Below are 21179 nucleotides of genomic sequence, written 5' to 3' on the forward strand. Positions count from 1 at the left end.
GACATTTTTATAAGTGAAATAAGCCAGACACAAAAGGACAAATACTGTATGATTCCACTTATGTGAGATCCCTACAGTAGTCAAATTGATAGAGACAGGAAGTAGAATGGTGGGCACCAGAAGCTGAGGGGAGGGAGGAATGGGGAGTTATTGTTTACTGGGTACAGACTCAGTTTTGCAAGATGACATAGTTCTGGAGATTGGTTGCACAGCAATGTAAATGTTGTTAATATCCCTGCACCATACACTTAAAAATTTAAGATGATAAACTTTATGTGTATTTTACCACAATTAACATTTTTTAAAGTGTGGTGTTATTTTCAGTATTACGTACTTCTTGCAAATGGCTGGGTTTCTGTATTACTAGAAACTGAGCAGATGTGGTCTCGAGTGAACCTGAAAACAGGTGGAAGTTCTATAAATCTGCCAACATGTGCAAGTAGAAACAAGTACCCTGCCAATTCATAGTCACCATATGTTGTCAGATGTTACAGTGCTTTGGAGGGAGAGAGGAATACAAAGCAAGTGCTCCATGCGAGGTGGAGAGCCGTGTATACTGAGCCCGTGGAGCCCCAGAAGAGCTGAGAGGGTCAGCTGTTTGCTTGGGCCTGTGGAGGAGGAGGAACCAAAGTGATGTGTTGGAGGAGATGCTTCCTGAGGCTGTGACATCCTCGTCTATCAGAAAGCACAGGATGCATTTGTATGCATAATACTCAGAGGAAGGTGCAGTTGGAGTATCTTGAAGAAGCCACCCAGGCTGCCCCATAGTTTGTTCCTCTTCGATGCTTGTGTCTCTTATTGTTTCTTAGTTTTTTATATATAACTTTGTATATATGTATATATAAACCTGGATTCTCAGGTTTGAAAGAGGAGTGTTATTTCTTAACTATGTATATTGATTGATTGATCCATCCAGAAGGTAAAGTTCAAGATTCTTATTGACAGCCTATGGAGAACATGGACAATTACCTGCTATCTGTGACCTAAATCGACTGTAGATAAGTTAAAGTGTTGTCATGGTGCCTCTGTTACGGTCTTGCTCTGTGTTCTGATTTCCCAGACCAAAAGCACTAAAATCGTGGATGTCAGGGTTCAGGCCACAGTGATGTTTCTCTAAAAATTCTAGAATGCTCTTGTGTATCTACAGTTCCTTTCCATCCTTCTTTCACTGTTTCTATTTCAAAGCAGGACCTTTGCCATCCCTCAGTAGAAACTAACTCCTGCTGTAACCAGGATCACCTACTATAACTTAATGGCATAACTTAGTCTCAGTGCTTTTAATTCAATTAAGTAAGCTTACATTTAAAGCCTGCTATATACTAGCCACTGCCATTCAGGCAAGATGACGAGACACATACCCTTTTTTGAAGGAATTAGAATCAAACTGAGCAAAGAAACAAGCACATAAACTAACAATAATAGAACTACAAACTATGACTACAAGTATAATTGTTGTGGATGCATAGAGCAGGACAAGTCGATTCCTATTAGGAGAAATCATAGGAGGTTTCCCAGAGATGGTGGCATGGGAGCTCTAGGCCTTGAGGATGGCGAGAATGTCCAACAACAGCAGAAAGGAATAGGAAGAAGCAGCCTGATGAAGAGTGTCAGAAATTGGTTTTAAGAGCATCAGTGGACATCAGCTATAAGGCATATCTGGACAGAAAGAAGGAGTGAATGCTTATGGCAAAGACCAGTTGTCACAAATTAGCACAAGGGTTTGACGATAGGCCATGGGAGAAATATAATTGTGTGTTCCTGAACCACTGGTGACCTGGGTGACTGCTGCAGTAATTTGGGATGGTTGAGTGTTCCTAAGAGGAATACAGTGATATGTATATATTATTGGATGAAGTTGGGGGTGGGCCTGGAGTTGTCCTGTGAGATGCGAAGCCCTGCCAGCCCTTGGTTTGCACTGCCAAGGAGTGGACACAGCTTACCTGGTACCTACACCCCTAATCCTTGATTTGGCAACCCCAGAAAAGTCACAACCTCCTGGAAAGAATCCTGGTAAACAACGAGTAGCAAGACCAAAGGAACTGAGATTTTATGGTGAACCCCAGAGAGTCCAGTGTAGCTTGAATTCAGTGTCTTGGAGAAAGAAGAGGAGCCCAGCTTGTTAAAGGCCTGGAGGATGCTTTGCTTGGACTTGGGGTGATGACCCAGGCGGTAGGCAAATAGGAAATAGGAAGAGGAAGGTGACATGCTGAGCCGGAGTTTCCTGAAGGTGACTCTAGCAACGGTCACAGTCCAGGGGCGAGAGAAACTAGAGACTGCCCTTTACATTGTAATTGTCCAGGAAGAGAAGTTGAGGACCTGTTCTGTGGACAGTGATGTTGGCCATGAAATAGAAAGTAGAGCAAGACAGCCAGGTACCAAAGCAGAAGTGTGTGCTCCAAGGGTCTCGACTGGGAACTGACCATCACTTGAGGACCTGTCTTCAGCCATCCTCTAAGAAATAGAAGAGTTTTTGAGATCTTAAGCATTTATCATAAGATCTTCTGAAAAATGTTCTTTCTTTGTCCACATACTTACACTTCCTTCCCACTCCCAATTCTATTAGATTTCATAAGGAATTGAACATTCAGAGACAGTGAGCCACCTACCAAATGCACCTGTGTCTGCTATCCATAGAACTGGGCCTCGGGTCCAAGATAAACAAAAGATGTTCCAAATACGTAGAAGAGAAAGTTTTATCTTTCTGGTTCTAAATAAGCGATAAATGGAAATGCACTACTCCGTTAGTTGTGTCTCCTGTACTTCTCAGGCAAACAGATGTTTCTAGGGAAAGGTGTAAGGTAGTCATTTTTAAGGGCTTTTAATGACTCATAAAATTTAATTTAAATTTAATTTTTATTCCAGTTATTTTGAGTGCTAGACTAGGACCACTGTAAAGACACTAGCAGTTATGTGGGAATCTTTAAAACAGAATGAAGTTTACAAATATCCAATAGTGCATAAATAACAAAATAGAGTTTTTGGTCTCCTTGTACCCAATTTCTGACCCTTTCTTCCCAGCCCAACCTCACAACCTGGCACTCTCTCACCAATCCTTCAGGATTTCTCTTTCCTCTTATTTACTTATCTACCCTTTTTGGACCGTCCCAACATGCAGCGTTCTTCGTAACTACACTGTCCAGCACAAATCCCAAACACCCACAGACAGAAAGGTTTTCCGTAACAGCTTGCTCTCACCAAACTGACACATCACGTCATTATGCTGGATGGAGAGTGGGTTCCTGGAGGGCAGGTGCTATGAGATCACTTTTCCATGTGTTATCAATATTGAGAAACAATCCTGGATTATGGGAGATCCACAATAAAAAGTTAAGTAAATTGAATAATAGTTGGATATTACATAGTACCTTAGATTGTAGTGCCAAAAAGGCTGTGAAACTTCAAGTACAAACTTTCCATCTTACATAGGAATTTTTTCTATGGTATCCAGCTTCTTAAAAAAAGGAGAGAGGGAAGTCTTAGGTCTGACAATATTTGCGTATCCCTGTTAGGAAAAAATTCCCTGCCATTACAACAATCTGCCGTTCTGTAGCTTCTGCCCTTGTTTGTTAGTCCAGACACTGGTTAGTACAAAACGTGGGACCGAGTCCTCAGTGTTCTGGTGGAGATGTGCGAAATCAGTGGGGAATAAGCTGTGATCTCAAGGATAAGGTGTGGAGTGTTGATAAGACACAGTCTGTTAGGAGGCACACAGTTCAGTTTACAGACAGCTGCAGAAGTTACTGCTAACCTTCTGATGAGGCAAAACAGGTGTTTTTAAGCTGACGATTGATGAGTTTATTTCCAGCCAATGTGCCAGGCATCCGTGAGAAAAGGGAGGACTTGGGAGCGGAAACCTTCTGCTCAGATCCATCCAAAGACACCCGGCTCGTCTGATTCTAAATCTAAAAGCTTTCAGTCCATGTTCTTTATACAAGAAATTTGCATTTCAGTCTAGGACTGCAAAATAAAACAACGTTCAGAATGTCCCACCCTTCTAAGGGGGATGTAACTCTTTTGTTATCAGGAAGTTTTTCTTTCTAACGCTAACTACAAAAAAATCTGCCTGGACCCAGAAGGAAAGACCTATATGTAGTAAGAGCAAGTTCTAGTATAATGTTTTTTTCCTGATAAAATTGAAGAAAGTCGCATTTCTATTTCGCTTACTTTAACATCTGTGCTCAGCAGTTCACCAGTAAGTGTACTTGCCTTCTGATGGAAAACAGTGCTAGGCCTGAGAGGTTTACGAGGGAGGCCGTGTCTTCTTGGAAAGCCTCATAACTGAATGAAGCCTGTAACTGCAAATTAAAGGAAGTTCACACAAAGATGGGAACAATAGAAAGATATGTGATGCCTTAACATGTAAAAGTTGTATTCACTTAGTAGATTCCTTTCTTAGAAAAAATCCATATAAAAGTGAATTTCAGTGAATCGTATTTTACGCAATTTCCCATTATATAATCAGATACAGAAATCAACATAAAAAAACCATTTCAGAATTTAACAAGTCTCATAAATTATATTTCAAAGTAAATAATCAATTATAAGGCTCTGAAAAAATTAAATTGTCTATAAATAAAATTGGACAGCAATATATCTTACAGAAACTCTAGTTTACAATATCTGGCTTTTATGGCTGAATTGTAGAACTGTGTCCAATTTCAATATTTGTCCAATAATATCAACACTAACTGAATATCTAATGTTAAATCCTGCCGGAAACAAAACATGTACTTATTTGGCTCGACTTAGTAACACATTACTACATACCTCACATTTTGATAATGCAGGGTTTTAATAGGACTGATTGACAATTACAACATAATTTTCTGTCTTTCTTTCTTTTATTTTTTTTTTGCTGAAGAAGATTCACCCTGAGTTAACATCTGTGCCAATCTTCCTCTATTTTTTAGTATGTGGGCCACCAGCACAGCATGGCCATTAACAGTGGTGTAGGTCTGCACCCTGGAACCAAACCCTGCAGAAGTGGAGCACACTGAACTTAACCACTAGGCCACCGGGGCCGGCCCAAAACATAATTTTCTAAAAGGTGTGCAAAGATTTAGTATTAGCTAGATTTTTGAGCCAATGTAAAAGATCATCTGGCTAGTGTTGACATCAGTTTTATACACACACACACATATATATAATTTAAGGATATATATATTATATATGTATTGTATATATACATGCATATATTATTTAGATATGTATGTATGTATGCAGCTATATATACGGAAAAGTAACGAAATACCTAGGATAGGATGAATTAACCAGGACTAGCTCATGAATGCAATAAAAACAAGATGTTTTTATTTTGTGTTAGAGACACAGATCTTTGTTGCATCTTTTTAATATTTTTCTTTGTTTTTAAACAGGTTGTTTGGTATCAAATCAGTCATTCAAACAGACTGTTCCAGCACGTGGAAGATCATAGCGAACCCAGACCTGTCCTGGTATCACCACGCCAACCCCATCCTCCTGCTGGTGATGTACTACACGCTGGCCACTCTCATCCGCATCTGGCTGCAGGAGCCGCTTGTAAGGATAAAGATTTTCACAATCTCGTCTGCAAAGTAACCTGGAAACTCCAGGTGAAATCGTTCACTCTTATTAACTGCTGACTAACTAGTACTATAGTCCAAAACAACTGTAGTGTCCTGGTTATGGTGTTCTGATTCTGCAGAGACTGAGTGAATACAAATAGTATCAGAACAAAGGCTAGCTTCCCTTGGGAAGAGCCCCACGTGCCACAAAGAATGGTAGGTGGGGAGGAGAACTGAGACTCACTTTGCTGATCACTTCCTAGGTGGCGGGCCATATGCTAGGCTGCTGACGCACGCTGTCTCATTCAGTCCACTGCATAACTCTGAAGAGGAGGTGTAGTACTCTTCTCAGAGACGAGGACATTGAGGTTACAGAAGTAAACTGGTCTGAAGTCACACCCTTCTGGAACGGTAGAAATCAGATCAAACCCGTGTTTGACAACAAAGCCAGGGCCTCAGGAACTACACACCCTCTTATCCTGGTGACTGGAGTTTTCCAAAGCTTCTCAGACCTCTGACTTCTGATGATGCGATAGGGCCCTCCCAGCTCTCAGGGGTGCCTATAGCCCCCTGAATATCCCACTGCGAGGCAGGGGGTGAGGACATCTCCTCAGGCACATGCGAGGACTGGTTTCTTTCCCTTGGGAATATTAAGAAGGACATGGCACTTTTGAGCTCAGGACCAGAGAGGGTGTGTGACTTCTCTCTTTTCCCTTTCAGTGATAGAAAACCTCAGTCCACGTTGTTTCCTCCTCTAAAGGACTGTAAGAAGCTCTGTTGTAAGGTAGCTTATTGGCATGTGAGGGAGGCAAGTAATGTACACAAAGGTTGTCATACCATCCGTCATCCGCCAGTGGAGGAGCCCAAGCTAGAAGCCAACTCTAATGAGCACGCTGGGTTGAGGTCTCTGGGATCCCATCATGCCTTCTCCTGCGTCACTTCTAGCCTGGGCCCTGGTGCAATTGTATACTTTTCCTTTTCTGTCTTCACACCCACAAACTATATCCACACATTCAGTCAGTCGGTCAGTCAGCAAACGTTTGTTGAAGGCCAAATGTCTCAGACACTAACCTAGGGGCTGGGGATAGAGCATTGACACAATAGGCAAGGCCCCCACTCAGAGGAGCTGTACATTCTTCAGAGAAAAAGCATCCGAAAGATGTAAGCAGGATCTGAATCCAAGTCAGATAGTACGGTGAAACTGGGTAAGATGCATGTCTCTGTCCGTCCCTGGTGGAAGTGCCACTTGCAGAAGGGGCTCTGTCTGTCCCCACTCCTGTGCGAACCCTCCTGCCCATTGCACGGACAGGCCCGGTGATGAGGGCCACAGAGGTCATCCTCATCACAGGGTTCTCCTATATCTTCTGTCTTTTGGGCCCACTGATGGCAGTTGCATAAAACAAAAATGCTCTATGGGGTCACACAGAATCCAAATCATCTTGTGTTACATTTTCTCCAATTCTCTTCCAAACTTTGAATGTGTCAGTAAAATCCTTTAAAATTTTTATTGTGTTCTCTTCCTCCACAAACACACATAGAGATATGTATATACAGACAAATAAAAATGTGTGCAAAGGAAGTTAAAATGTATGATGAGAACTATTTCTGAACAACGTCTTCCCAGCGATGGAAATTGCTTTGAGGCGCCCTGGGCAGTAAGTGTTCCACGTGCCCTGAGCTTTCTCTGTGATGTCTCGGGCGGTGTGCGGACCGGGAGGAGCTTGTGTCCGCATGCGCTCATGCTGTCATGAGGGGCGAAGGCTGTGATAGCCCTCAGGCTCAGGAGGCACACAGCTGCCTTAGCCGAGGGCCGTCTGGGGACAAAGGGAGGTGGAGCGCTGGGAAGACGTCTAAGTTGGAGGCGGCACAGTCAGCAGCAGGGCTACAGATCACTGCGTCCGAGGCGGGTGTGGAGAACAGGCCCAAGTCATCCACGAGTCAGGTGGTCTGCATTTTAAATGGCTGGAACGCAGGACTTTCTCACTGAGGCAATGATGGAAGACAGCTGGCTGATTATATCATAGTTCCAGATGCCCAAGCATATTTCATGAAAAGTGTCTGCCAGCAAATATCAGTTCTGAGGTAAAAAATACAAGTTTGAGAAACAGAGAGGGAGAGCAGCAGGCATCAAGAGTTAAGTGTAATATGTGGGCTCCCACCTGGCGAGTATGAATTCCCACCCGGGGCGTCAGGGTGCTCCCCATGGGTGCTCTACGCTGGCCCACCAGAACCCAGGAGCTGGGCAGTAAGCTAAGTCCCCTCCCTCGCTCCAATATCGCTGGTGCATTAATGCCCTTTTACTGGGCTGTCTTTGCTGGGAAACCATAGGAGGTCACCCAGGTGCCTTCTGCTCCTTATCCTGTCTCCCAGACCAGTCGTCTGACTGAGGCCAGTGTCTCATTAGGCAAGGCAACAGCTTTGTGCATTAGATATTTTCCTGCTTAATAGTGTGTGTAAGCTCTGGAGGATTCTGCCTCTAATGAATTTCTTCTTAATTAAAGATTGCCCGTGACTGGCTTACACAGTAACTGTGCATTTTCGGAAAGCTCTTCCTCTAAGAACCATTTGCACAACTTCTTTCCAGGGCAGTTGAGAACACATGTTGAGAAGCGGCGGATATTTACCATTAGAGCATATTCCTGTAATTTACGGGTCTTAGTAGGAGTCAGGAAACATTTAATATTGATGTGCTGAGCATTTACAGGCAGCATTTTTGTCATTTTTTTTAAAGTGTCTTGATAAAAGCCCATATATTTTATACATTAACTTTAAAAACTAATCATATTGAGGCAAAGATGAAAGCTTTCTCCAGGGGTCACTCAGGCCACTGAGGGAACTGCTCTGGGAAGCAAAGCTGGTCCTGTGGTTATTCTGTGTCTCAGGTGCAGGATGAGAGGACCAAGGAAGAGGACAGAGCCCTGGCTTGTAGCCCCATCCAAATAACGGCCGAGAGGAGGCGGAGCCTGTGGTACGCGACCCATTACCCAACTGACGAGAGAAAAGTAAGCCACGAAGAAAGGAATTTTCATCTCCTAATTTATTTTCCTATTTTTATATTATATCACTGAATATGAGTCATGTAGTATCATGTGCAAAGTCAGATTGCGCATAGTTTATAGAAATGGTTTGGTTTTGAACTCTTAGTACCAGAGTGCTCTCTTCAGAGAGGGGAGCCCAGTGCTTCTGAAGGAAATACTGTGGTTCCATTCTACCCTACCATTTTACATTCCAGTGCTTTCTGCTGAAATCTTAATCCGAAAAAGAAAGAGTGTTCTCAATTTTTAAAATTAATTTTGTATTTAAAACAAACAAGAAATACCAAAGCGATCTGTTAGCCCTGGGTGGTGAAGTCTCAGTGTTGAAATACATTGCAGACAATCATTTCACTCTTTTGGGTAGCGAGCCACAATATTAACTCAAGGAACCACTTAGAGAGGTCAGAACTGTCTATATGAATATGATTAAGTGTCTCTTACTACCTTGAACAACAATACGAATTGACAAGGAGATGTAAGTGAGTTACAATTGGGCAATTCATATAACCTTCTGATCTTTTACTGATCATTTTGAATTCAACTCAGTCAGGCTATATTAACTTATTTAAAGGGCTTATTTGCAATATTGTAAAGACAAATACTCTTATGATTCTTGGATGGGGTCAGCATCTTGCTCTTCAGCATGTTAGAGAACTGAGGGGTAGACTATCTGATTTATTTGGTGGCAGGTGAGTTTCTCTGGGACACATAGTCTTATCCTAGGCATGACTGTCCTGTATGGAGAGAGGGTGACACAGTAAATGAGCTGGCTTAGGGATGACAGCATGTGGAGCTCATGTGGTGCCCTAAGAGGGCCGAGGATTCCCTGGGGCCCTTTCTCTCTCTCATTACACCACGTTTCAGATTATGCTGCCCATTTCACTGCATGGTCGATATCAACAGAGGGTAGCACAGCAATTTTCAAAGTGAGGCCTTAGAACTCTCAGGATTTCTGAGGCCCTTACATGGAGCCACAAGCTCAATCTGTTTTTGTATTAATATTTAAAATATTTACCTTTTTCTCTGTGCTAAAGTTTGCTGCTATGGTACGAAAGCACAAACCCCCATGGGTGTGGCCGTGCCCTTGATGGCCATGCACTCACAGAAGGCAAAGCAGACAGGATGGTTCCACTGAAGAATATCCTTGATAAACCAGAAATGGTTATTAATTTTCTTAAATCTCAACCTTGGAGCACAAGTCTTTTTAATATTCTGTGCGACAAAATGGGAAGTCTGCATCAAGTGTCACCTACTGAAGAATGACGATCATCGTGATGGACAGCACTTAAGTGACGGTTCTAAGTGTGAGCTGAACTAGCTGTTTCCACTACACACCAGATTTATTTGAAAGGACAGCTGATGGACAAATTATAATTATTCCAGTGTGGGTATTTGGCAGACAATTACTGGAAAATAAATGAAGTGAGGTCGTCGCTTCAGGACATAGGCATTTGTTGCCACTGATAAAATTTGAACTTTTTTTTTTTCCTCCCCAAAGCCCCAGTGCATAATTGTACATCCTAGTTGCAAGTCCTTCTAGTTCTTCTATGTGGGACGCCAGCACAGCATGGCTTGATGAGCGGTGCTAGGTCTGCGCCCAGGATCTGAACAGGCAAACCCCAGGTCACTGAAGCAGAGTGCACGAACTTAACCACTATGCCACCTGGCCAGCCCCGAAATTTGAACTTTTGTGTGAAAATTAGAATACTGGAAAACTTGCATCCACCACTGAGAGCTTGAAAACGTCCCAATACTTAAAGACTTTTCTGATGAGATCAGTGGTGATATTAAGAAATATACTTTTTAAATATTATACAATGAAATGTGGCAATATTTGGCAGAGCTGTATAACTCACTGAAGCTAATCACCAACACATGATACTACCACGCGTGGGTGAAGGTTCCAGTCAAGGTACAGGATACGTCAGTGGGTTTTACTGTAAGTGTGAAAAGTTCACTGAGACGGTTTCAGTGTCCACATTGCGATTAACCTTTGAGTTACCACACTTGCTGAGTGTGGTGTAGTATCAAAGAAGACTATCCACGATTATCTGGATCGACTCAAGAAATACTCCCTTCTCCACCTGCATAGCTCGGTGAAGCCAGATTTGCTTCACGTGCCTCAACCAAAACAACATAGCGCAACAGACTGAATGCAGAAACAGATAGGAGAACCAGCTGTCTTCTTTTAAGCCAGACATTTAAAAGATGTGCAAAAGTGTAAAACAACACCACTTTTTTCTCTGTTTGTTTTTTTAAATATAGCTATTTGGATAAAATTATTTGTGTTAACATGTAATGTTTTTTAATTTTTAGTGAATTAATTAAAAAAATTTTAAATGCTTCAATTTTAAATTCTAGTATGGTAAATATTGATAGACAGAACCCACATAAATAAATCTCTTTGGGACTCTCAGTGATTTTTAAGAATGTAAATGAGTCCCGACCCAAAAAACTTGGAGAACAGTTGGCACAGCAAATGTTTACTGATTGAGGGGAGTCCAAACCACCTGGCACCAAGGTAGTGAAAAAGCAGAGTCACAGCATAATTATTTTCTTGTACAATATGCAAATCTTAAAATAATCTCAAACCACACTACAAATCAATTTTTCTTTATTATGAAACCTCTATTTCCTGAAAAGTCAATACTTTCAGATTTCTGCAGATGTCTTGAAGGGTTCTAGGAGTGTAAAACTAAGCAGCTTATTCTAGGAGAACAAAACATGTGGAAACATAATCACCTTTTGTGTCATGTAGTACATGGCTGCTAAGATTTGCTGTTCTAATGAAAAGTTAACATGAGAAGCTGGAAAACAATTATAATAAACAGCAACGTCCAGTTCAATTATTTGTCATTTTACATTTTGCATGGCAGTTTTAACATACTAGCATCCATCTAGTTTAGGAGAATGCATATGTGTATAGTGAAAATTTATAGATACATGTAAAGGTTCCAGTGCTTTCTGCTTGCATATTAACACTGTCCTGCTTTGCTTTTTGCAGCTTCTATCCATGACTCAAGATGACTACAAACCATCTGATGTTAGTATATCCTTAGAATTTTATCATTTATGCTCGTGTAAGTGATGTAAAAGTGACAGAATGGAATTAGCTCCTTTGAGTGTATTTTAATGATCTATAAAATTGCCACGAGTTTTCAAATAACTTTTTTTGCAGAAATTATATCTGGTTTATTGCTGTTAAAACACTGACTCATATAATATGAGCTCGTGTAATCATGCAAAATGTATTTAAACTTTTAAAAAGCCATGTTAGAGGGTTTTTTGAAAGCACTTGGCCTGCAGATAGGCCTGTTACAGAGTTTGAATAGGAAGTCTTGCGTGTCCATCGACACACACACACACACCTATATGTGCACGTGTGTATGCTTGTATGTATATGTACACCTCAGAAATTGTAAAGCCGAAGAGACAGAGGGGAAAAAACAAGACGTTGCCCTCAGTGTACGAAGCGTGCAGTAAGGGAATTGCAAGCTGGCAGCATCAGGCAGAGATCCTCAGAGGAGGTGCCGGCTAACCTAAGACTTTGGTTAGTTCTGGGTGGAGCTGCACTAGCTGTGGGACAGGACAGGGAGGGGGCAGCAGTGCTCCCAGCCAGGGTCCCAGGGTCCGGGAAAGGTCTGGAGTTCTGTGTAGCTGGAGGGATGGCCGGGAGGAGGACAGCCCTGAGGCTGAGGCTGAAGAGGCCATCACACCAGATCTGAAGGCTCAGTCAGCCTCTTATGGGGCTCACGCTGAGAAGAGAGGCTGCGTTGCATGGTGTTCAGCAGAGGTGGGTTGGGACCGCTCTGGGAAGAACAGATTTGGAGAGGGAATGTACGTGATTCGTCTTGCTAAAGTGGATGGTTGACTGAGTTGCTCAGCTTCACTGGTTCTTCCCTGCTGAGTTCCGCTTACCTAGCGTGAGGGAGGGAGGCGGGATGTGCATGTTGCAAACCGCGGCTGCTGTCACAGGTGTGCCTTGCCCCGCACTCCCCCGGCAGGGTCTGCTGGTGACTGTGAACGGCAATCCTGTGGATTACCACACCATCCACCCCAGTCTTCCCATGGAGAACGGCCCCGCCAAAGCTGACCTGTACTCCACCCCGCAGTACCGGTGGGAGCCCTCCGACGACTCCTCGGGTAAGGAGCCCACTCCAGGGCACGAGGCACACCCGGCCTTTCATTTCCTCTCATGCATTAGCTGGGCATCTTTCTGTCTTTTGTTCATTGTTTATTGAATTTGGTTCTTTTTTCCTTTTTTTTCTAACAGAAGTGTTGTCTTCCACAGTCAGTATAATTAGGCTTATTTCCTTAAGTTCTGCCTATATTTTGCCCCAATAAATTGTTTTGTGTATTCTATCCTTGTATACAAAGTAAGTGGCATAATTGGGGTGAACTTTGAAAAATAAAAGGTAAAAACATTATTTTAAACATGTCAATTTGTGTAGGAATAGTATTAAACCAACATGTGTATATGTGTTTTAGTCTTTCTATAATTTGATATTATAATCATGGTCAATAGTTTTGCTGGTTAATGGATGAATGTTTTCAGAAAGAGTTCTTTTTGTCTATTTAAAAAAAGAGAGGGTCAAAACTTGTACTAGACGTTTTTCCCTTTTCTCCCAGTGTCTTATGTTAAAGGAAAGCAAGCTTACTGGAGATGACAAATTGGTGGCTTGGGGTGGAGATGTGGCCCTCAGACTTGTTTTTTTTTTTTGGCCTATACGGTGTCTTCTTTAAAAAGTTAAATAGTAACCAACATTTAAAAAGCTGCAGCTCTGACCTAGAAGTGGAAATTTCTGGAATCCCCTGAAGAATCTGAGTATCTGGCACCACTAGCCCCCTGTTTCTGCAAGGCAGCAGTCAGCTCAGCCTGTGTGTCCTTGCTCCATCAGAGGCCACGCCAGTCACCATGCCATGAAGACAGAATTCGCTCAGTTTACTGTTGAGAGAAATAAAGCAGAATACATGCAGGTGGCAGCAAAGCGGCTGCAAAACCGTAGTGGGTTTCCTCTCTGTTTGTGTGGAACTGAAGCTCGTGTTGTTACACATATCCTGCCTTTAGGAAACAGCCAGCAGCTATTCCATCTGCTTTATTGGCACATTCAGCTTACTCTAATGCCCTTTTTCGCATAATTCTTTATCAGGCTTATCCTAATGTGCTGTTCTCCGTAGTTCTTTATCAGTGTGTCCTGCAGTTGCCCCTGACAGTGCATCTACTCAGCAGTGCACATGCTTAGCCACGTTTCCCAACGTTCCTCAGTGAGGTCAGACCAAGTTCAGCGCCCTCCTTCCCATCCTCCCAGCTACGCCAGCCCCAGATGGCAGCTGTGACGTCCGCAGAGCACCACACTCTACAGGGTCGCTGCCTGTTTCTGCTTCTGCCATGCATGTGTCTTAGTTTGCAATTCAGACTTAAAGGAAGGTTTTCTCTCACTGAGCATCTCAGGGAAATACAGTCTCTTCTAAAGTGTGGCTTCTGGAGCTTCCACGCTGGAATCACAAAGGGCGGCCCTGACAAGCAGCGTTGTGACTTCCAATGCTTGAGATGTTCAGGTCCCTGCCAGATAGCCTCTGTTTACACCCTGCTTACGTGGGAAGGAACGAATAGAATTATGACTGCTGAGAAGGTGGACCCTAAAGGAAAACAAAAGCTGGAAAATTTCTTTTTATTTGAATCTATATATGCAAAAAATGTCACGACCAGAGAAGTTGCGTGCCCGTAACTGCAGAATCCATCGGATTCAGTTTGTTCATCACTGTGTCTGATCCATGGGCTTCCCCATCTGAACCCCGGGCTTGTCTGACCCACACGCTGAAGGAGTGACGGCTTCTGCACGAGGAGTTGCTGCAGCCTCTCGTAGAGGCTGCCTTCCCAGCCTGCGTGGGGTGAAGCTCAGGGTCGCTGACTTTTCGGTAGTTAATACGTCCTCCTCATGGTGCTAAACAACTCCCTAAATGGGATGCACCCCATTTATGTGGCGCCCATTTAATTTAAACAGGAAAGGCAGAAAGGGCATTTTACTTAGGTGTGTCACTAGTTACTTCATCTGTGCAGTCAAAGTAGCTTCCCTGAGCACTGCAGGAGGGTCCCTCCTGCACCCACGCCAGCACTTTCCTCGTGCTGGTCTCCGCTTCCTCTCAGCCCTCCGCACTTTCTCTCTCTTACTTCTACCTGATCTTTCCATCCTCAGTAAGACTTTCCTGCCTCAGCATGACCAGGGAAACCGTGGGACACGGAGATCACTCTGGCAGAGTGGTTGGTTGGTTGGTTGGTTATCTGCACATTCACTCAATCCATACTCAATATCCTCATTGTATAAGTTATCTATTACTGAGTGACAAATGTAGCAGCTTACCCCCAAACTTAGCAGCTTAAAACAACATTTAGTGTCACACAGGTTCTGGGGGCCAGGAATCGAGTGTGACTAGGCTGGGTTCCTCTGGCTCAAGGTCTTTCATGAGGTTGCAGTCAAGCTGCGGGCTGGGGCTGTGGTCTCATCTGAGGACTTGCTGCTGGAGAATCTGCTTCCATACCCACTCACATGGCTATTCGCTGGCCTCCAGCTCTTGCTGACTGTTGGCCAGAGACATCAGTTCCTTGCCACGTGGGCCCCTCCACAGGGCAGTTTACAACATGGCAGCTGGCTTCTCTCAGAACGAGTGAAGGAAGGAGAGAAAGCGAAAACCACTGTCTTTTTTTACTTAATCTTGGAAGTGATATTCCATCCCTTCTTAAATATTCTGTTTGTTAAAAGCCCATCAAAGGTCCTACCCACACTCAAGGAGAGAGGGTTTCACAAGGGCGTGAATACCAGATGGTGGGAATAATTGGAGACCATCTTAGAAACTTTCTTCCTAAGGTTTCTGAGTGCTGAGTTCCATTACACTTATGAGGCAGAACTTATCGATGCTGTTTGAATTCTTAGGGCTTTGTTAATTGGAAATAATCTCTGAAGTCTTAAGTAAAAGGCTATGCTAAAACCATTCAAGTATTGCACTGCTTGGGACATCTATATAAAATTCACATAGTTGCATAAAATATTTGTCCATCTAGAAAAGAAAGAGGAAGAAGAAGATGAGAAAGAAGAATTTGAAGAGGAAAGGAGCCATGAGGAGAAAAGAAGTGTTAAAGTTCACGCCATGGTCTCTGTGTTCCAGTTTATTATGAAACAAAGTTACATCTGTGCCCTTATTGCTATGATGGTATGTATGGGCGGCGGCAGCGTGTGCTGGAGAAATGGTGAATGGAGCTCCAGGGGCTCCAAGCTCCACCATCCTCTCATGGCCAACACAAATATCTTCATGTTCCCAACATCTTGGCAGAGAATGGTTGGTTATGTTAATTTTTCCTGGGATCTTTATGATATGGATTTCAAAATCCCATCTTCTACTCTGTTTAGCCTCCTTCTTTTTTTTTAAAGATTTTATTTTTTCCTTTTTCTCCCCAAAGCCCCCCGGTACATAGTTGTGTATTCTTCGTTGTGGGTTCCTCTAGTTGTGGCACGTGGGACGCTGCCTCAGCGTGGTCTGACGAGCAGTGCCATGTCAGCGCCCAGGATTCGAACCGACGAAACACTGGGCCGCCTGCAGCGGAACGCGAGAACTTAACCACTCGGCCACGGGGCCAGCCCCTTTAGCCTCCTTTTAAATCTCAATACATTTCTCTCAAATTGGCCTATCGAGTCAGACCGTCCCCTATTTTGCCAATTTAAAAGGCCACTATGGATAGTTTTTCTATGTGGTATTGAAGGTATTCAAGATTCACATAGACTGCTTTTATTTCTTTCAGATGGTGAGAGTTGTATTCACCTTATCTTAGATTTGAGGGAGACTTTATTCCATCTTAACTGCAATAAATTTTGACCGGTATGAACATCAAGCAATCAGAGCTCCCAAGAGCTTTTCCGATGTGAATGCTCGGTTTATATATGTTTCTGCTCACCTCTTGGTACATCCTCCATCTGTAACATCGCAGCTTCAAAAATAGTCCTTGGGCCTATAGATAGACAATAAAAATTTTAATTGCTACCCTTCCTAAAAACAAATTTTCTTGGGAATTCTAATTTACTTTTTAGAAACCTAACACTTATTTAACACAAAACTCTTCCAAATTTTGTGGCCAATAGTGAGATACCATGGACACCTTTGATAATGAAAATGAAAATATTGTATAACTTTAGGGGAAACAATACCTAAACAAGATTTCCCCAGGTGCTCAGTCAAGATGCCTCCTAAATGACCCTGTGTGTAACTCAACTTCAGTTTCTAGTAAGGACTACTGCCAGATCTGAGAGAGAGTTTGGAAAGAGAAAGTTCCTTGAAATTAAAGATGGGTGATTTAGGGATTGCAAACTCTGTTCTCTAAATAATATTAATTCTGTGCTCTTTGGGTACTTTTGGATATTTTCTAGGTATCAAACTCTAATTTAAACTACAGCAAAACTCTGATTTTAAAATATCAAACATATTATAAATGCTATTTATAGTTTTGATTATGAACTCAAAAAAGTATACACTTTTTCTCTCTCTTGCTCGCTCTCTCTAAAAATAAACCAGACAAATTTTGTCTTTTTTTGTAAAGAAGTAGAGCTTTAAGAAAAACTTTGAATACACATTTTGTTACTTAGGAAAAAATCTATTGTGAAAACAACGTAAGTGAGTAGATCCTTCATGAAAGACGTGCCCCTGTCTGGTGCCACTTCTGTTGTTTTAATGGAGCCACAATATTAGTGTTTTAAAGCTGCCTGCCTTCCATGGATGCACCCTCCCTGCAGCAGACTTGAATCCCAGACAGAAAGAGAAGTCCTGAGGAGCCAAGTCTGGGAGAGTGATGCGTGTATTTATGCCAAAGGACAAAGTGCTAAACTGTCAGACAGTCCGGAAACTGAACATCGGAAGCAACATAATGCAGAGCCGGCTTCCCAGCCCCGCAGCTGAAGGCGTGGGTGACATAGGCACTAAAAAAGAAAGAAGGTTTTATAAAATCCTCATAAGTTTTCTCCCTCCTCCACCCTCACCCTCCCAAACAAGAATTGTGTGCAGGGAAAAAACCCTGGAATTATAATCTCTGGGAGGATTATTTTCCTGGGTCTCACACACACAAAATGGCAGTCCTGTGTGCATTTCATTCTGGGATAAATGTGTTAAATATGTTATTTAGTGCAAATACATTAAATGGTACCTAATCTTTGCTAACCACTATTTCCAAGAAATAATATTTTCATGAAAATAATTCAGCTTGATAATAGTTGTCAGTCACTAACAATTTTAATAGAAGCAATTTTAATTTCCAGTTTGTACTTACCATGTTTTAATCAACAGTTTTAAATAATTCGCCACTTAAAAAGCTAGCTGTGCTTTGGGACAAATTTGCAAATTGCTGAGAGTAAATATTTGTTACCTGTTGACTTCATTTATCTTATCTACTTAGCAAAAGCAAAACAGACTTGTAAAATATTTCAAACTTGACAACTAATTCTTGATGATTTATGATATTCAGGAATATGGTTGATTTCAGTTAGCCCCAAACATATTTAAAAAGTGTTTTTAAAGGTCTTTTCACAAAAATTTGGTATCAGAGATTATGGTAAGAGATGATAGATTTCCTGAAGCTAATAATATTCGTGAACCTAATTTACAGATGGTTCTGGTAGCTGCCCTTTGAGGTACCTTTCTGATTCTTTGGAAGTTTAATGCGAATGGAAAAAGATGTATTGTTTGTCCAAAGGGTTCAATGGCTCTTTAGGCCTAGCCCTTACAGGACAGAAGTATTACCGAACAAAGGGCACGATCTGCTCGCTGCAGGACAAAAGCCAATCATCAAGGGGCAAGATGCTGGCAGAGAAAGGGCATTTTATTATAGCTTGCTAGCAAGAGGGAAGATGGCCAACAAATGTCCAAAAGAACCATCTTAAGGAGGGCACAGAATCTTGAAGCAGTGATGTAGGCCAATGACTTACAGGGGAGGGGGCTAGGAATGTTGAACCAGGAGTCGCCACACCAGACCTTTCAGTTGTCATTGATGATGGCTATCAGCATAGACTCTCTGTTTGTGGGTCATCACATTCCTAATGAACTCAAAAGAAGAAAGTTATCATCTTATTGCAGCTGGGAGGTACATGCACAAGAAGTGGTCATAAAATCTACAGAGCAGGTGCATCTCCTGGAGGGTACATATCCAGCTGGGATAGTTAGGCAGAGGTCATTCAAAGTTACAGTATGGTCTCTTTCCTACAATATGGCTTCCCTTATGTCAACCTTGTGTTGAGCCGGTTTCAGAAGCTGAAGCTGCCCTTTAAATTAACTTGGCTTTATTGTTTGGGGCGACCCACAGCTACCTTGTGTGAATTTTCCAATTTCTATCATGTGTGTCTTCTGGGATAGTCGACTGAGAGTGGTCTCTGCAGCCCAGCTGGTCTGCCTGGCCTAGTGCTTCCCGCAGCCTCCACTCCTGAGCTCAGCCAGGGCCCACACGCACTCCACACTGCATTGCTGACTGCAGGCTAGTTTGGGAAAAGAAGGGAGAAAGCACTTATGGTCGCTTTTAACCCTGCAAAGTAGGGTAGAGATGAGGCATAGAACTTGGAATGAAGACCCCCTTGCCTTAGGCTCTGTTCCCCTAGGAGCTTCAAAAGCAATGTGATTCTCAGCAGAATCAGTCTTTCTCTTCTCTTCCCTCCCTATGCCTCAGGTTGGGATCTCTCTCCGGGATTTCACCACAAGTCTCTCCTCTCTCTAGTTTGACCCTAGTTTGAATATCATTGACTTTTTCCTTTTAGATAACTTACTAGAGCGGGGACAATACGTTGAATTGACGCTGATTGTTTTTCTCTCCCTCTCTCCCTGAGGCTTGGAGCATCACCTATCACAGCTGGTTGACCTTCGTGCTGTTGATTTGGTCGTGCACTCTTTGGATGATTCGCAACAGGAGAAAATATGCCATGATCAGCTCTCCTTTCATGGTTGTTTATGGAAATCTACTGCTGATATTACAGTATATATGGAGTTTTGAACTTCCTGAAATTAAAAAGGTCCCAGGATTTTTAGAAAAGAAAGAGCCAGGAGAACTTGCCTCAAAGGTAAGTGAACAGGGAAACAAGGAAACAAAACCACGTGATCATAATAATCATCTCTAAGCAAAAACTTACACAGATAGCTTCCAAATATTCACTGCTTCACAGAAATGAATAGATATGAAACTATAAGAAATCATTTATATTGTTTAGAGATCTCTATAATTTAAACACGAACAAATATTACACCATGCTTTTAGATTTTATTTTAAAATGACAATGCTTTCCACTCAATTATAGTCTAAGTTATATTTTAGCATAAATTACAGTACAGTGGACGTGGAGGAATAGGCAAACACAGCGTCAAATACGTCAAGGGGGGAGAGGACTTTCTGGGATAGGCAGCAGTTTGCAAAACAGGCCAAACACATTGCTGCTACAGAGAATCATTGATTATTAATGAGAACATTTTTTTCTCCACTTATGTCCTAAAGAAAATTTTAGCAGCAAAAATTAAGTATGACCCTTGCTTTTGTTTCTTCTACTGACTTTATGATATGCTTTCATCTGTAGTTAGAAAGTTCCTCATCTTTCACTACTCATTTATTTTCATGGTCCATTTTAATAGTTACTATTTCAGAAGATGAGGTGCTCCAACTTTTCTGTCTGTTTTGTGAACAGAATGGCAGACTCTAAGCACACGTTCTCTTTGTGTCGATGGCTTTGTGTTAAGACAGTAAAAGCAACATCATGCGTAAATACTGAATGAGCCTTGAAAATCTTTCTCCTCTTTGCAGAGAGGAAATTTAGTATCTCTGAAAGAGACATTCATTTACGTCACATGAAAGCCACCTTTCTTGGGAGCAACCCCCTTTTTTACAGGTTACCAGACACCCATTTGCAAGGGAATCAGGTGTAAGTGGGGGTGCTGAATAGACTTGACCAAGGGCTGGTCCCTATAGCAGGTGTTTGGTGAAGGCTATTGGGGTAAAGGAGAAAGTCCTAACAGACAAGTGCTAGTGACAGAAATTAGATCATCATCCCCTGTGTTCATAGACCAGGGCAACTTCATTCACTCATTTATTCACTCATTTGTACAAAACTCCCATGCCTACCCCACTCCCAAACCTTACTCCGTGCTGAAGTCCCACATAAGACTCTCACTCGCAAGTCACCTTTATCTGACGCTCTTCCTTTTCATTCTCTCCCTCGTCTTTTCCCTTAAACACACACACAAGACTGGTAAGTTGGTCTTGTTTATGAGAGAAGTCAGAATCTTATCCTTTGACTGTGTAAATCCATTACAAACTGGCTCAGCATATCAGTGAGATATCTAAAAATGCATGCCAGCTAGCTAGTTGAATTCCCATTCCTGTCTCATTCAAAATTAAGAGCTCTTTGCGGGGAGGGGCCATTTGGGGGGAAATAAATTTATTAATTGTAGAAAGAAAAGAACAGTATTATTCTGGGGAAACTAGAGTCTGCACTTAAATTTTAATATATGCAAGAGTGCAAAAAAAGAAAAAAAGCGAGGGTTTGTTAGATGATAACAACAGACCTGCAGGATCATAGCATCTCTATCA

General features: G+C 42.3%; 1 protein-coding gene across 4 annotated transcripts in view; it reads left to right on the top strand.

Moving 5' to 3' along the window:
• PIEZO2 (piezo type mechanosensitive ion channel component 2) overlaps nucleotides 1-21179 on the top strand; it is a 418746-nt gene that overhangs the window by 292791 nt on the left and 104776 nt on the right. For 3 of the 4 annotated variants that reach the window (XR_006889979.1, XM_046670819.1, XM_046670820.1), the window contains exons 8-13: nucleotides 5376-5538; nucleotides 8426-8545; nucleotides 11583-11621; nucleotides 12583-12721; nucleotides 15639-15787; nucleotides 19432-19662. Coding sequence is in view for 3 of the 4 variants with exons in the window: in XM_046670819.1 (XP_046526775.1) it covers nucleotides 5376-5538; nucleotides 8426-8545; nucleotides 11583-11621; nucleotides 12583-12721; nucleotides 15639-15787; nucleotides 19432-19662 (841 nt within the window). In the remaining variant the exon portion in view is untranslated. The remainder of the gene's footprint in view (nucleotides 1-5375; nucleotides 5539-8425; nucleotides 8546-11582; nucleotides 11622-12582; nucleotides 12722-15638; nucleotides 15788-19431; nucleotides 19663-21179) is intronic. The other variant, XM_046670821.1, reaches the window with a different exon arrangement.

The sequence above is a fragment of the Equus quagga genome, chromosome 9 (assembly GCF_021613505.1).
Source record: "Equus quagga isolate Etosha38 chromosome 9, UCLA_HA_Equagga_1.0, whole genome shotgun sequence".
Lineage (NCBI taxonomy): Eukaryota > Metazoa > Chordata > Mammalia > Perissodactyla > Equidae > Equus > Equus quagga.